This window comes from Psammomys obesus, unplaced genomic scaffold (assembly GCF_907164565.1).
Source record: "Psammomys obesus unplaced genomic scaffold, mPsaObe1.curated_primary_1811, whole genome shotgun sequence".
Classification (NCBI taxonomy): domain Eukaryota; kingdom Metazoa; phylum Chordata; class Mammalia; order Rodentia; family Muridae; genus Psammomys; species Psammomys obesus.
In genome coordinates, this window is record NW_026590681.1 from 809,403 (window position 1) to 825,378 (window position 15,976).

A 15,976-nucleotide genomic window follows, 5' to 3' on the forward strand; every position below is an offset into this window, starting at 1 on the left:
CAAGTGATTTGAAAAAGAGAAACCGATTTCCCGACTCTTGCCTGGAGTCGGGAGGGGGGTAAGGGGGAGGCGGGAATCTGCAACGAAAAGGCGTTTTCAAAAAGCGGCTCAGGGGACGCGGGGATGGCGGCCCGCGGGGAGGCGCGCGCTGGGGCCATGCCGCAGAGCGGCCACCAGTTCGCTTTGTACTTGCGGCCAAGCTCAGCCCCAGAGTTTCGGCGGCGGCCCCAGGAGTTGAGGCCACGCCCCCTTGCAGTGCGAGTCGCGAGCGCGGATTGGTCCGCCGTGAACCAATGGACGCGCGGGAACGGCCCGGGCTGTCAGCGCGCGCCGCAGCCGGTCCTCCCCTGCGTCCAGCCCTCCAGCCCTGCAGCCCGCGCTGCCTTCCCGGGAGCTCAGCTTAGCACAGCGCAGCCATCCCGGCCAGCTGAGCGTCCCGGTACCCGCGCCCCGTCGCCACCGCCGCGCTGCGCTCCAGCGCACGGAGCATGGGCAGAGCCACAGGCGCTCAGGTGCTTCGTGTTCAAGGGGCTTGTGAACAGCGGTGATCGGCTGTCACGCCCAGCAAACCTGTCTGCGGAGGTCGCCGCGCGTCCGCTTAGACGCGGGTGGCACTGCAGCGTGTTTGCACGGTGACAGCCGCCTCGCGGCTGAGACGTCCTGGGTTTCCTTCCCTTTCCCCATCCTCTGCTCTTTTGCTCCGCGATTCGCTCCCGCGGCCTCCCGGGGGCGTCCCCTTAGCCTGCGTCTTTTCCTAAGGAGCCTTCTCACCTCGGAGACGCAATGACAAGTTAATATGGGCGTCCGCGCCACGGTTTTTCAGAAGAATTGCCAGAGGCAGCCGTCCCCGAGAGCCTAGAGCTTCTGAGCAGGCCGCCCGCTGCGACATTCGCGCAGGTGGGACCGACCTGCTGAGGGCAGTGACTAGCCCGCCATCCTGAAGGCGCACTCTCAGGATTCTCCCTGTTCCCCGACCCGGGGATTTTGATTTTTGTTTTTTCCTCCACTGTTGGTGGGCGCCTCGTGGGCCGAGGCCCGGCGCCTGCTCGGCTGCCCGCGCTGCCTTTAGCGGTCGCCTCCGCCGCCGCTGCCAGGGACGTGCTGGGAAAGCCGAAGCCCCGGGAGAAGATGCCGGCCATCCTGGTAGCCTCCAAAATGAAATCGGGACTGCCCAAACCCGTGCACAGCGCCGCACCCATCCTGCACGTGCCCCCGGCCCGGAATGGTCCTCAGCCCTGCTACCTTAAATTGGGAAGCAAAGTGGAGGTGAGCAAGACCGCCTACACTAGCCAAATCCCCCTGAAATCTCAGGGGCTACAAGAGCCGACCGGAGAGGAGTTCCCGTTGCGGAAGAGCAGCTCCCTGGAGAACGGATTCGATACCCAGGTGAGCAGTGCCGTGTGCCGGGGCACTGTTGGGGGGTGGGAGTGATGGATGATCCTTTATGGGGGAGGGGTACGGCTACTATAATGTGGTTGGGGAGAGGAGGCATACCCCTTAAACCGGCAGATTGGAAGGATGCGCTGGTCAGTGGGTGTGGCCCCTAGAGCTCTGCAACGCTGAGGAGTGCTGGCAGCCCGCAGCTTCTACGGGGTTGGAGCAGGTGTAGCGGTGCTTTCAAAAAGCACACGCTGACATTGGGAATGTTAGAGCCTGCATGCTGAGGTCGTGGCCCCAAGGAGACGGTATCTTTTGCTGTGATGTGTGTCTGTATCAGTGCCTCGGATTGTAACCTAGAGAAGGAATGGCCTGGGGCCTCCTTGGGTTGGGTACCACCTGGCCCAGCTATGAGATCCAGGACAAGGGATACCGGGTGGTTGCCCTGAACCTGCCCTCCTCCTCGCTTGAAGATGGCCAGTTTCTGCCCCATCTTTAGGGAGTAGGGACTCTGGCCAGGTGCTGCAGACTGCTAGCTGCTGGAGTCTCCTAGTGACTGGGCTTGCTGTTGCCATAGGGGTAGCTTGGCTGTCTCAGAATGGCTGCCCAAGCTAAGCCCCTCCTTCCTGGGTAGTCTATGCTGCCAATGTTGGTGGCTCTGGTGATTAGGGAGGTGAGTGAGAGAATGGCTGGAAGAGAAATGGTGACTTCTACCTTTCTGGGCAGAGCAGGCATCCCCCTACTGGGCTGGGTGACAGGCCTTGGACGTGCAATCTCTTTTAAGGAAATCCTTACGGGCCAATCAGTTCCTCTTGGACTCCTGCCTTCCCTGCTGCCTTCCCCCTCTTCTGGCAGGAGGGAGCAGGGGCATGCTGTATTTTCTTGGCTGCCAGTCAGCAGGGACTCTTAGGGACAGGCCGACCTGACTGATGTGACTGTCCCAGTCAGGAGAGGAGAGGTGGGAAGCCAGAGGGGGAGGCAGTCCGGGGTTGCTATGGGAGAAGTGGCAACAGACCAGGTGACCTTTTGGGCACCTACTTCTCTGTAGCTTTCTCTGATCAGAGGCTAACACTCAACACATTCCTAGCCTTTCTGATGGAGGAACTGGAACTAGAAGCTGGTTGGAGACAGACTGTTGGAACTTGGAGCCGGAGAAGGCCCTCCCCACACAGGCTCCCACACCCGGCCCATCAGCATGTCCCTCTTGATGGTGCACTTGCTAAACATTTTTGGAAGCTGACAGCTCTGACTGATGGTGTGTGGGAGGAAGGCAAGATTTCCTCCAGCACTCCTGGGCCCTGGCTCTGCTAGGCTGTGTGCTCTGCTCTTTTTCTTCTAGCTACAGGACTTGCCCAGAGGCTCTGAAATGAGGGTGAGCACCAGGGCTCCTCCTGTATCTGTGGGAGTGGAGTGGGTGGTATTTTGGAACAGTGACTGAGAATGTGACACATGCCCTCGAGCCTGATGAGGAGGACCCTAGGAATGAACGGGAAGGCAGACGCTGGGCTCATTCACAGCCAGACTACTGCCTGCTGTTGCCCATTTGACCCTTCAGTTAACAAACATTGGCAGAGGATTGCAGTGGGCAGGCTCTGAGAAGGTGATTCACCACTCTCTCCACTAAAAAAAGAAATTATTCTTGGACTTCTCCATGAGGGGCTAACCTGGCCCTGTTCCCTGGAGGTGGCTGTTTCCTTTCTGTCCTTACTGTCCCCACCATACCACATTCCACCTCTCTTCTCTCCATGGGCCCTCTGCATCCTGAGGGTGGTTTGGATCGATGGCTCAGGAAACTGGCCACCTTCCAATGGACAGTTCTGATTTCCCAGCTGTCCCCTCCTTGCCAGCCCCTTGATCTCCTAGGGGCTTCTCTATGTAACAGGCATATATAGCCCCACCCTGACATCAAAAGGACTTTGTCAAAAGAGTTTCACCTTCTTTGAACAGCGTATCCCCATGGTGACAGAAAGTGCACAGTCGCCTTCTAGAAAAGTCCCTCGATTATGGCTTGAGGACCGTGGCTGACTTGGCACCTGGTAATTTCCTGGTCCCAAACTTAATGTTTATCATTAGAAGACACTCAGGAAATGATGAACTCATTGGCAAATGATATCTTGGAGTCATTGCCTCTCTTTCATTTGGGGGTTTTTGGCAGGAGACTGGCTGGGTTGTGACTAACAGCATAGGTTTTAAAGCATTGGCTATCAGTGGGGCCTTGTGTCTGACATATGCTAGCTGAGTGGCCTAGTCTACTAACTCCTCCCCTGAACCTCAGTGTTTCCACCTGTAGAAATGGGCACAGGAATTGTGAGTATTAAGAAAAACTCGGTATTCTTTAAGTGAGAAAAGGCAGGGCTCTAGGAAGGTATCAGTCTGTTCACAGGTGTTTGCAAGCCTCTGTCTCTGCCTGGCACAGAACCTGGTTCTGGGGGAGGATGTGAAGTGACCTGTGGAGTGCCTGATGTGTTAGGCTTTTTTTCACAGGATCTCACCGGTCTCCACAGAAACACTCAGAATAGGTGTGGTGCATTTGACCAGGTCCCAAGATAGCAAGAAAGTAAAAAAGGCACCCTTGCCCTGTACTTTCTAGGTGCCAGGAATTGTTCTGGGTGTTCTGAAAAACAAACAAACAAACAAAAAACCTCCCTTTTATTCTTTTAACAGTCTGATGAAATGAGTGTGATTATCCCCATTTTACCCATGAGGAAATCAAGACTTAGTGGCCTCGTGAGCATCAGAGTTGGAAGCATTAGAACTGAAACCCCTTAACTGGACAGGGAGATCCGCAGCAGCTGCTGGCCACTTAATCAGACCACAGACATCACCACTGCTCCATGGTGTCCAGTGTGGCAGAGCAGCAGTCCAGTCAGGTGCTGGACCATTGTCACACTTACCCTCTATCACTGTCTCTCATGCTGTGGCAGAGCAGAGGGCAAATAAGACATGGTGGTCTGGGTGTTGGGCAAGATATACCCCAGTTAGAATGACTTGTGTATCCAGCAGAGGGCAGCACTGGGAGAGCTAAGGATGTCCTGGGGCTGAGGAATCAAGATGCTAGTATCTCAAGGGTCAGAAAAAACCAGGGAGGTACTGAGAGGGAAGGCATGAGATGGGCTGGCCCCCAGGAATGGACAGGAATGCAGAATGGGGAGGAGAGAGGAGGAAAATATGAACGAAAGGGAGGAGGTTAAACTGCCCTGAGTGGTGCAGCCCAAGTGGATTCTCCTTTGTGCATGGTCTAGGATGGGTGTTTTCCATTTTAGGTCAGGGCGTGGGAAAGAGCGAGGCTTGGCGGTGGGTGCTCACGCTGGCCTTCTGTTGGAGAGTAACTGCGTTCAGGCCAATGGTGAGAAACTGGGGAGATGGTGTCTTCTACAGGACCTGGCTCGTAACTTATTCTTGGGAAGCAACAGCAGTGACTGTTATTAGCTTGGGCTTCAGAATGTTTGACGTGGTAGTTAGTGGGCAAAGCATTCTTGTTTTCTTTTCTTTTCTTTTCTTTTTTTTTTTTTTTTTTTTTTTTTTTTTGATACATGAATGATCTCAACCTCATAATGTATACAAGGCCCGCCTTGAACTCTCAGAGATCTACCTGCCTCTGCCTTCGGAATGCCGGGATTCAAGGCTGAATTCCTATTTTCTTATGCAGCAATTCCATTTACTCAGTGAGTTTTCTCTCATCTTCTGCACCTCATGCATGATCTCCTCAACACCAAAGACTTGCAAACCAATAGCTGTTAGTGGCAGCCCCACTGTCAACCTTCAACTCCTTTCCTGCAGGCCCCTCCAGGCCTGCAGTTCATTCTTTTTTTTTTTAATTAAATTTTTATTTTTATATTAATTACAGTTTATTCACTTTGTATCCCAACAAAGGAGCCCCTCCCTCATTCCTTCCCAATCCTACCCTCCCTCCTTTATTTCCTCCCATTCCCCTCTCCAAGTCCACTGATAGGGGAGGTCCTCCTCCCCTTCCATCTGACCCTAGCTTATCAGGTCTCATCAGCACCGACTGCATTATCCTCCTCTGTGGCCTGGTCAGGCTGCTCCCCCCATCAGGGGGAGGTGATCAAAGAACCAGCCACTGAGTTCATGTCAGAGACAGACCCTGTTCCCTTTACTAGGGAACCCACTTGGATACTGAGCTGCCATGGGCTACATCTGTGCAGGGGTTCTAGGTTATCTCCATGATTGGACCTTGGTTTCTTAACCTGCAGCAGAACATGCTGTGCTTCAGTCAGGCCCTTCTGAGCCCCTTTATGCTCCTGGGCCATCTGCGCCTCCCCAAGAGGGACCATTTATAATATCTGTCCTGGTCTCTCACATGTTATGAACTATGACCATGTGTAAATCATCATTTTAGATCCACGCTCTGTATTAGTGTACAAGTCTCTGGCCAACCTTCAGGTAAAGGAGCACTCTTGGGCTCTCTGAGAATGAGGTTAGCCTAATTTTTAAGAAGCATTTGCAGAGGGAGGGATGATTCACGTAATACTTTTATGTTTCCTGTTTTTAGGAGCTAGTGTTCAGCCTGCAACTTATTTCTTTAAAAAAAAAATTAGAAATGATTGAAATCGAGTGAGAGCATTTTAGATGTTTAAAAGGAAAGCGTGGGTGAGGCCCCTGGGATGAGCACAGCCCGAAGTTTACAACCTGTTGCAGCTTTACCCCATTGTGTGTTGATTAGAATCCTTGCTCCGTCATCAGAGTTGATTACGGATTTGATTAGTGTGTTTTTCTGCCATTGTGTTATTCTCTTTCTCCTCTTTCTCAGTTCTTGGAGGGGAACTCATATTGTGGTTATCTGCCAACATGCAAGAATGTTTACAGTTCACATATTATTGCCCTCGCCTGGGTTAATTCTCTAGAGACACTTTAAAGGTAGAATCAGGGGCTTATTTGGGCTATCATTCAGTGTGTATACATCTTAGTATAAATACGCCTACATCTATATACACACACATACACAGCTCTATACACATGGAAAAGCTTCAAGTACCAAGCACATGTAATCACACACATACATCAAAGAGGAGGTGGGGGGAGTTACAGCCCAAATTTTAGCTTTGATAATGGCTAGGTTTCCGTCTTGCTTTTCATGCTTTCTCCTTGACCAAGATTTGAAGCACTACCTCCCTGCCCATTTTTACTTACTTACAAGATGTGAGGGCTGCAGCCTCATGAGGGGCATCTTATTCAGACCCATGTCAATCTCCTGAAGCTGGTCCGTGAAGCCAAACTATCCAGAAATATTTTGGCTGAAGGTCAGAAATTCTCATTTCTTAATTCAGCCTTGCCTCTCAGAAAGGGTCATTTACAGAACATTTGCTCCCAGACAGGTCATCTGCAGCATTCCTTATGCCTTTATCATTTAGTATGAGACACAAGAAACTGGGCAAATGTGAAATGGTTCAAATGTGAAATGGTTGGTGTGTTTTGTGTGAATAAGTTTAGGACAAGACAGATTATCAGTTGGAAACAGCTCTGTGTAGTAACTCGGGTTTCATTGGCAGACAGATCTGGATTCAAATCCAGGCTTTGGGCAAATTACTTGTTATTGATAAACCACATGCTTATTTTTTTTTCTACCTATGAAACAGAAATGGTGCTGCTTAAAGTAGGCTGGGAGGATTCAATGAGACATCACAGGTAGGATGCCATGTACAGGGTCCGGCCTATATCAGACAAGGAACTGCCAATTTTGACAACATCAGAGTATGGCTCATGTCTGCCTCGCCCTGAGCTTGTGTTCCATCTACCTGCTTCCCAAGGGCAGAGCTGACCACAGGGATGGATAGGTGGCTTGTACACTGGAGGCCCGTGTGCACAGTGGTGCTTTGGTTCACTGACTTGGGAACATGAGTAAACTCAGAACAATATTGTCAGAAGAAATTACTTCCAAAGTTGTTCACTGAAACTTCCACATTCTAGTCACAGGACACCATCCCTAAAATGGTCACCCAACCAAAGGTTCTGCTCCAAACTAAACTGGCAGAAGGCTTCCTTTGTATGCCCCTCTTAGTTACCACTGATTGGGGTGGTGGGCTGCGGCTGCTCACTCTGCTGGCCCAGCTCAGGTCAGAGCTCAGCACATCACAGGCCCAATGCCAAGGCTTCCTGTTGGCTGCTTATGGTTCTGGGGACAGAAGGGAAGCCTCTCTCACAGCTGCTACAAATGTAGTGGGAGTTTAAGCCTTATGACCAGTTTGGTCAGTAAGGTGCCCCAGGGCCTGATGGCCAGCTGCCCAGTGGTGTTATACCAATACCCACAGGACCAGTTTTCAATGGCTACTCTGTTTTGTGGTTATATTGTTTGAGGGGATGGACAGTGTGTTCATAGAACATCTTGGGCATAATGGGCCATGTGATTTAGAGAAAAAAAAAACTTGGTTAGGCTTTTGTGTTTTCATTTATGCTCAGACAATGGCAAGTGACCGGGATGTTTTCACAGGGGACCTGAGTCACCCATATAAAACCCTAGAATGATTCATGACTTAGTGACCCTTTCCCAAGGCAAACAAACCCTCTCTTGTGTTTTTTAGACAAAGACCCCATGGCTTCAGAATGGTCTGTCCCTCCTTCCAAGTGAACTCTCAATACTATCAGGTATTGACCATATGTGGTAGCCGCAAATTTGGGGTTATTTTATTACATTCTGTTCCTATATTGCTGGTAGGAAAGAGAAAGTAAGAAATTACATGACTCCTCCTCTACAGGATTCTGTTTGGGTTTGGGAAATCAACTCCTCATGACAGTGTGACAGAATATGGATAATTAGAACAGGGCTGAGGAGATGGCTCAGGGAGTAAAGTACTGGCTATGAAACCATGAAGACTGAATTTAATTTTCAGAACCCAGACACAGGGGCTATTGGAGTGGGGGTTGAGGGTTGGGAGTAGGAGCTTGCCGACCAGAAAGTTTCAGGCAAATCAGCAAGCTCCAGGGTCAGTAAGAGACCCTATCTCAACAGCTAAGATGGAGAGCATTGGAGGAAAAACACCAACATGGACCTGTGGCCTCTACACAGGTATTGATTTCCATGTACACAAAAATACATGAACATATACCTCCAAACACCACCTGTCCTGATTGCTGTATTCCAGCCTAGACCTCTGTCATTGTGTTTAACCCCACAGCTGCTTCTAGAGAAGAATGGCCACTCTGGGAGCCAGGAGCTTTGGTTCTTTTTAGTTAGTTTGTTGAACCCTGCTGATGACCTTCCATGAGTCACCTTGCCTTTCCAAGCCTCCAGTTCTGGTTCCCTTGCTTAGCTCATGGAGACGAAGTTTCTTGCTCTACCTACCCTTTTTTGAAGACTCACTGTCGATCAACAGAGGTGATACTGATGGATAAGGTACTAATTTTAGCATTTTTTTCAGAGTTCAGAAAGGTTTAGTTTCTACATCAAGTTACATAGCTGGTAAATAGCATACTGAACATTTAAATTCACATGTTTTTAACCTCCAAAGTTAAGGCTCTTAAACAGTAAGTTTACGTACTTTGGGAGGGGGTAAAATCTCAAAATGCACTGCTAAGGTCGAATCACAGCAGGATCCTGTACAATTTCCTTTGTCCTGGTACATGTGGTGGGTGGTCTGAATGAAAATGGCCCCCTTAGGCACAAAGGAAATGGCATTATTGGAGGTGTGGCCTTGTTGGAGTACATGGAGGCTTGTTGGAGGAAGTGTGTCACTGGGGGCAGTCTCTGAGTTTTCAGAAGCTCAGACTGGGCCCAGTGCCACTATCTCTTCTTGCTGCCTACTAATCCAGATGTAGAACTCCCAGCTACTTCTACAGCACCATGTCTGCCTGCATGCCACCATGCCTCCGGCCATGATGATAATGGACTAAGCTCTGAAGCCATAAGCCAGCCCCAGTTAAATACTGTCCTTTATAAGAGTTGCTGTGGTCCTGGTGTTTCTTCACAGCAATAAAACACTAACCAAGACAATGCATAATTTTACTCCTCCTTCCCTCCCCGAGAATCTGAAAATATCCCTTCAATATTAAACAAATGTTTGTTGATTAACAACATCAGTTAAGTTTTTCTGGATGTATAGATTCCCATGTCATCTGAGGCCACAGGGTCCTTCAGGGTGGCTCACGGTAAGAACTGTCAGGGCAGGTGTGAGGCAAAAGAAGGGTAAACAGAAGATTTGATTGAATTTGCCTGTATGAGGAAGCAAGCAATCAAGTTAGTTCTCATTATGGAGTGGGTTTTGGTTTGTTGGTTTGTTTGTTGGTTTGTTTGTTTGTTTGTTTGTTTGTTTGTTTTGTTAAATAGCCCAAGTGGGTCTCACACCCAAGATCCTCCTGCCCCTGCTTTCTGAGTGCTGAGATTACAGGTGTGTGCCATCATGCCCAATAAAGTTCAGTCTTTTAAAATAATGATGATGATGATCATAATAAAGATGTATTCATTTTGACTTTATGTGTATGGATGTTTGGCTTTCATCAGTGTGTACCATGTGCATGCAGTGCCTGCAGAAGCCAGAAGAAGGTGCCAAATCTCCTGGAACTGGACGTATGGATGGTTACAAGCTGCCAGGTGGGAGTTGGGCACCAAACCTGAGTCCTCTTCAAGATCAGCCAGGTCTCTTAACCACTGAGCCATCTCTCTAAACTTCTTCAGATCATTCTTAACGACAGTAGCCCTGTGGTATTTCTTAGACTGTCAATGTCATAAAGGACCAAAATAAATAAATAAGTAGATAAGTAAGGCTAAAAGGAGAAAGTTGACCAAGGAACTATGACAAGCAAATCCACTGAGAGCTCCTTGGCTGGTTCCGGGTGGGCAGAGGTTACACAGAACCTTCTGGAGACAACAGAGGTGCTTGAATGTGGAATGGAATGATGTCCTGTCAGTGCCATGGCTTTGAAGTTATATGAGAACATGTCCTTTCCGTGGGAGGTATGAGTTAAATACTTAGAAGCCAAGTGCCCTGATGTTAGCAACATTCTTGGATACTTTGGTGTGTGAGAGAGAAGAAAGCTAATGTGGATGTGCAGTTCTTTTGATTTTCCAGTAGATTTGATAATTTTCTAAGTTAGATTTTGGGAAACAAAGCCAAGCCCTGGCTGAATGCCACCTGTTCTCTGTGGCCTTGATATGGACACGCACCTGTGAGGTCAGCTGATGAGGAGGAGGCTGAATGGGTGTGTACAATGGCCTGACCACCTGTGCTTCACCTGGCTTACACGCTCCCTCTCCTTTCTGGCGCCATGTGACTGCCTCAACTTCATTCCTAGAAAAGTAAGAAAGGTTCTGAATGCTTTATAAGACTCCCAAGATCTAATTTTCACTTAGCAGTCTTTTACAAAAATATTACATGATTCTAAGCTGGCCCATGTGAAAGAATTTTTAAAATCTGCTTATTTACTTGTTTATTTTATTCTTGTTTGTGTTGGGAAGGGTATGTGCATGCCATGGCACACAGGTGGAGGTCAGAGGACAGCTTTTCAGAAATGATGCTCTCCATCTACCCTGTGGGCTCTGGGGATGAAACTCAGGTCGTCAGGTTTACACAGCAAGGCCCTTTACCTGCATAGGCATCTCACTGACCCTGGTAAAGCTGGTTTGTGTTTTTGTTACTTTAATGAAAGGCTGGCTGCTTTTGCTCTCACCATCTTTTTCTCCCTTCTTTTGAGGCTCTTTTGGCTGCCTGGGTCCTCCTAGGTGTCATCCATTTACATTCAGTCTTAGTGTCACCAGCTCCAGGAAGCCTTCTGCTTTAGTGATCTGGATGGTGTGTAGACTAGGGATATCTCCGGGTCCTTGCTGAAACAGAAGATAGTCAGGTCCCAACCTCTTCTCCTTTTTCTCTTTTGTTCTCTAGCTGTGAGGTTGGCACTTCCGCTCCACTCCATGTTGCCACGGGCCTAAAAGCAACAGGCCACGGAATCAGACTGTGACTCAAAATAAATCTTTTCTCTTATTAAGGTATTGTGGGTGTTTGTTACAGTAACAGGATGACTAACACAAACTGTGTTCACAGAGCTGTGACACAAGCATATGGATTGTGCATGTGAGCTGAGATGGTCACATGACAGGGGTGACTGAGTGTAGGATACGTAGAGTTGACAACTTGCATGCTGGTGAGGTCAAAGCTACGGCACATGGTCTGCGTGACCAAGTGGAGGTGGAGGCATTTTCCTCACACAGCTACTCATGATGCACAGCCACTGGGCTACTCTTGAGAATAAGCCTTATCAGTGTACAGTAATGGTGGCACAGACAACTTCTTCTGCCCCACCTAGGGTGAAAGACCAGAGAAGAGTGTGGATATATGTTGACTGTTCAGGAAAAGGGGAAGATTGAGAAAATCCATGGATAGGACAAAACTTCCAGAAATGAAAGTCACACCAATGATTTATGTTCCCTTTCCAGACTGTTTGGTCCACTTAGCAAAAAAGAAAAAAAAAAAAAAAAAAAAACACAATACATGAAGCAGGCTGCTCATGGAGAAGATTTACATATAGTCTATGACTTTGAAAGTTAAGATTCCAAACAACCTGTTTCAGGCTCTTTCAAGCTTCCCTCCTCCCATGGCTGTGCCATTTCATGGCAGAGCATTTAAGAAGCAAATATTGAGTGGCATTCCCAAACATGAAGCCAGAGAGGGGCCAAGGGTCTGGCTCAGGCTTTCACATCATCTGTCTCTCATAGGAACTGACTCCAAGAGACCAATGCTTCCTCGAAAGGTACACCCCCGTGACCTGAGGGCTTTGCCCCTTAGGAGTCCCACCACCTTCCAGTGCTACTACCTGGAGACTGAGTGTCTAACCCGAGAGGTACAACCTGTTCCTTAGTCATGGTAAAAATCTTCTCTAGTTCCACCCTGACTCTCAAAAGTGGTGGTACTGATCCCAGTTGACCAAGAAGGAGAAATGAGTCAGAAAGTAACCCTTACAGTGTTTGGGGATTGTTGCAGGGCTCTCAGGCAGTACAGTAACAGGACTAAAACTCAGCCTTGTCTGATTTCAAATCTGTGCTGCTCACTACAGAGTTATTTGCTAGAAGAGGCCTGGGACCCACACTGAGTGTCCTCTCCCCAGAGCCTGTTCCTTGCTTTGCTAGCCTTGGCAGTCCTCCATGTTCTGTCTTATCTCTTATGGGGCCTGTCAGGTGCTGCCAGGTTGAGCCTGTCACCAGAGGCTCTGTGACTGTAGGATAAAGGGTCCTGTGTGGTCTTGCCCACCTCCTCTACAGTGTGGCTACCATCTCTTTCCCCACTGCTGTGTTGTTCTTCAGTGGGCTGCTCCATGTGCTGTGGCCAGTGGGGCCCATGTGCCTTACAGCTGGCAGTCCCCCCTCCTGTCCTCCCTCCTTGTGCTGCTGGCTGCTGCTCTGCGCACAGTCCTCATTTCATGCAGATTTGTTCTGATTCTTTTCAGACCTGGGAGGATAAGCTTGTTTGCGTCAAAATATGTAGGCTGCCAACATCCCAGAGCACTCAGGCCTTCCACTACATGGATTTTGGTGGTTAGCTAACTGAAGGCCAAGGAAGGCGAGCCCAGAAGCAAAAACAGCAATTAGGTGACAAACCAGACTGCAAAGAAGCAGCCTGACTTTGGATGGTTTCGTCACTCATGTTCTACGCCTGTGAAACCTAGCAACACAGGGCACCTGAACCAGCAGAGGGCTTAGAGGCCATCTATTTCCAGTTCCTTGGTCTAGATGGAGAAAGCTTTGTCCTAGGAGGCACAGCTCCACAGGTCAAAGTGCAAACTGGATCCCAGGCCTCCCACCTTTCAGACAAAAAGATCCAAAGGGAAGAATTTCTGCTTAGAGGGCCTGACGGTGTGACCAACCAGAACCAACCTGTAGCATTTCTACTATCAAGTTCTTTAAAGGAATAGTAATTTCTTCATAGTAGGATGCCTTTGCATTTGGTTCATAGAATCATAAAAGCAGGATGACAACTGGTTGACACCAACCACTGAGATCCCCGGTTCAGCCCTAACACCATCCTTCCATGCGTTCTTGTTTATGTAGTTCAGGATCAGCCAGCAATCTGGCCACGTCCACATAAAGCTGGCACTAGAATGCTTTGACGCTGTTCCGTGCTCTTTATTCCCGACCTCTTAGACTGCCCCCATCTCCAAGCTGAATACCCTCCTGCCTCCCCTTCTATTTACCATGCATCTAATGTGTCTTGTGCTGGTGGCATCTTGGGCATCTGGACATTGAATAAGTAGTCAGCTGCAGACCATTTTCCAAAGGAAAAACATGGCATTTCAGTGGGCTGGGGGGGGGGGGGGGGGGGGGGAGCTCTTCATGTCTGTAATTGTGTCTCACGGGGATGAGGAGATATAAAGAAACTGGTCTTTCCAGAACGGTCACTTTGTGCTGGATTGTTCTTCCGGGCCTTCGTTATGGCTTTTCCCATTTTCCTACACAGAAGATGTGCCTCTGATCTGGGCACTTCTATGATGCTCTCCAGTTGACAGTTGAAGAGAGGCAAGAAGACTATAAACAAAGTGCTCAAGGTCACACACTTCCTGAGTGGAAGAGCCTGGTTGCAAGTTCACCCAGCAACTCAAGAGCCTGCATCACTAGCCAGTCTGCCCTTCGCAAAGACTGATCCTGAGTCTGGTTGAGGGTGGGAAAAAAGATATAATGTAGAGAGGGGGCAAAGCCTGCTATGGCCATCCAGGAAACCAAAGCTGAGGCTTGCCTTATGAGGTAACACAGGACCACTCCAAGCACTTTAGCCCCAGAAAAAAACTAACCTAGAAATGTCCTGGCAATCTCCAGGACTTGGTGGATGGATTTTTTGGCTTTCCCCCTTCAAGTCTCTGCTTTATACTGGTTTGAACTCCTTTTTTCTTCTAGCTAGCAGAACAGAAATCAATATAAATTAGACTTAGTCCCTAAAAATGTTTACTTGAATGAAAACATGTCTGCTTTGTTGTGTTTGGGGCAGATGTAGATTAGAAGTATAAGGCTCACCCACACCCATGTATCAGGCACAGACCATGGGCACACTCTGTAACAGGAAGCTGCAGGTTTTTCGTTCCAGGGAACTGGAACTCACTCCGAACTTTGTCGTTTGCAAAGTCCAACCCTCACCACATTCCACTGCTGATTCTGAGAGCTTCCAGTCACCTGGGCTGTGAGGAAGCCAGCCATGGGTGAGGGCATGCTGTCAGGACTAGAGCAGTGTGTTCTCCAGGACTACTGACTTCCAAGTGACCCCAGCCTGGCTCTGCCCGGTCCACTCCGTGGTGTGTTGCCTTTGGATCGACACAGTGCAGACAAGAATCTTATTTTAGAACTGGAAGGAGAGCAGACGTATCAATAAAAAGCCAGGGTAGGAACAAGCCATTCAGTGATTTTAAAATATCTCTTCCTTAACAGAAAAAGATTATTTTTATTTCTTAAAAAACAACTAGTGAATTTCTCCTCAAAACAGTTGGAAAGAGAAGCATAGGCGACTTTTTTTTTTTTATTAAAATAAAAAAGGAGGCTAGAAAGGTGGTTCAGTGGTTAATAGAATTTACCAGAGTTTGATTCCCAGCACCCACATCAGGAGGTTCATGACCAACTGTAGCTCAAGCTGTGGGGGACCTGACAACCTCTTCTGGCCTTCTTGGGGATGGCATTCATATACGCACACATGTATTTGCATAACTAAATTTTTAAAGTAAAATCCTTTTTAAAAAATGTTGGAGCTCTTATGATGAGATGAACATTTGTCTCCTGTCCTTTCCCCTGTCCCTGCCTTGAAAACTCTGAAAGCTGAATCACATGACCCTGCTTTCTTGCAAGGACAAAGAAACGGAGCCCCATGGTCTCCACACTTGCTGTTCATTTTGCTTAGAACCTCCCCCCATATCAACAAGGCTCATTTCTTCACCTCCACTATCTACTCAGGTGTCACACGGTCAGAGGGTCAGAAGATTCTTTTTGGACCACTCTATATAAAATAGAAGCATCGATCATCCTTCCCTAGACCACTCCTCACCTTGCTTTGTTTTTCTCAAGAGCTAGAACAGATTTCCAATCCCATGTTAAACACTTGCTTAGTATGTGTCTTTCTCTATTATACCATCAGCTCTATGGGGGCTCTGCCCGTCTTGGTCACAGCGGTATCCTCTGTACCTCAGACAAAGACTGGCACATACTGTTTCTAACATCTGTTGAAGGAAACCCAGGGCTGGTGCAAGGCTTCAAGCCAAGCTTGAACCAGAACATCACACCGACTCCCAGTCATGGCTAGCCCTGCACTTTTCTCCAGACCCTGCCTGGAAGCCCAGAGAGCATCCCTTAAGGTGCTGAGGGGATGGAGATGTTGTTCCTTAGAGGGTCAGAAAGAGTAGATGAGGCCAGGCTGATGAAGGCCATAGCTGCTCAGATCATGGAGTTTTATCTGTGGGTCAAGCTGGCCTTGAGAAGGAGTGTAAAAGTGAGAGATACTTTGCCTGTTTTTAAAGTAAAGTAAAAACACTTACTCTGTTTTTACTTTAGATCACCTTTCTTGTGACCACTTTTTTTCACTTCCTACTGAATAAAAGTGTTTTCTTAGATCAGCAACAATGACTTTGCCTGAGAATCTTCTGAAAATGGAGAACCTTAGGTCTCATCCCAGCTCTTCCTGAA

At 48.4% G+C, this 15,976-nt stretch overlaps 1 protein-coding gene across 2 annotated transcripts in view; it reads left to right on the forward strand.

Moving 5' to 3' along the window:
- Positions 1-513: 513 nt before the first annotated feature.
- The window catches only part of Nav2 (neuron navigator 2), a 343,708-nt gene continuing 328,245 nt past the window's right edge, over positions 514-15,976 (forward strand). For both annotated transcript variants that reach the window (XM_055608371.1, XM_055608367.1), the window contains exon 1: positions 514-1,386. In XM_055608371.1, the coding sequence (XP_055464346.1) occupies positions 1,129-1,386 (258 nt within the window). In that variant the 5' untranslated portion in view covers positions 514-1,128. The remainder of the gene's footprint in view (positions 1,387-15,976) is intronic.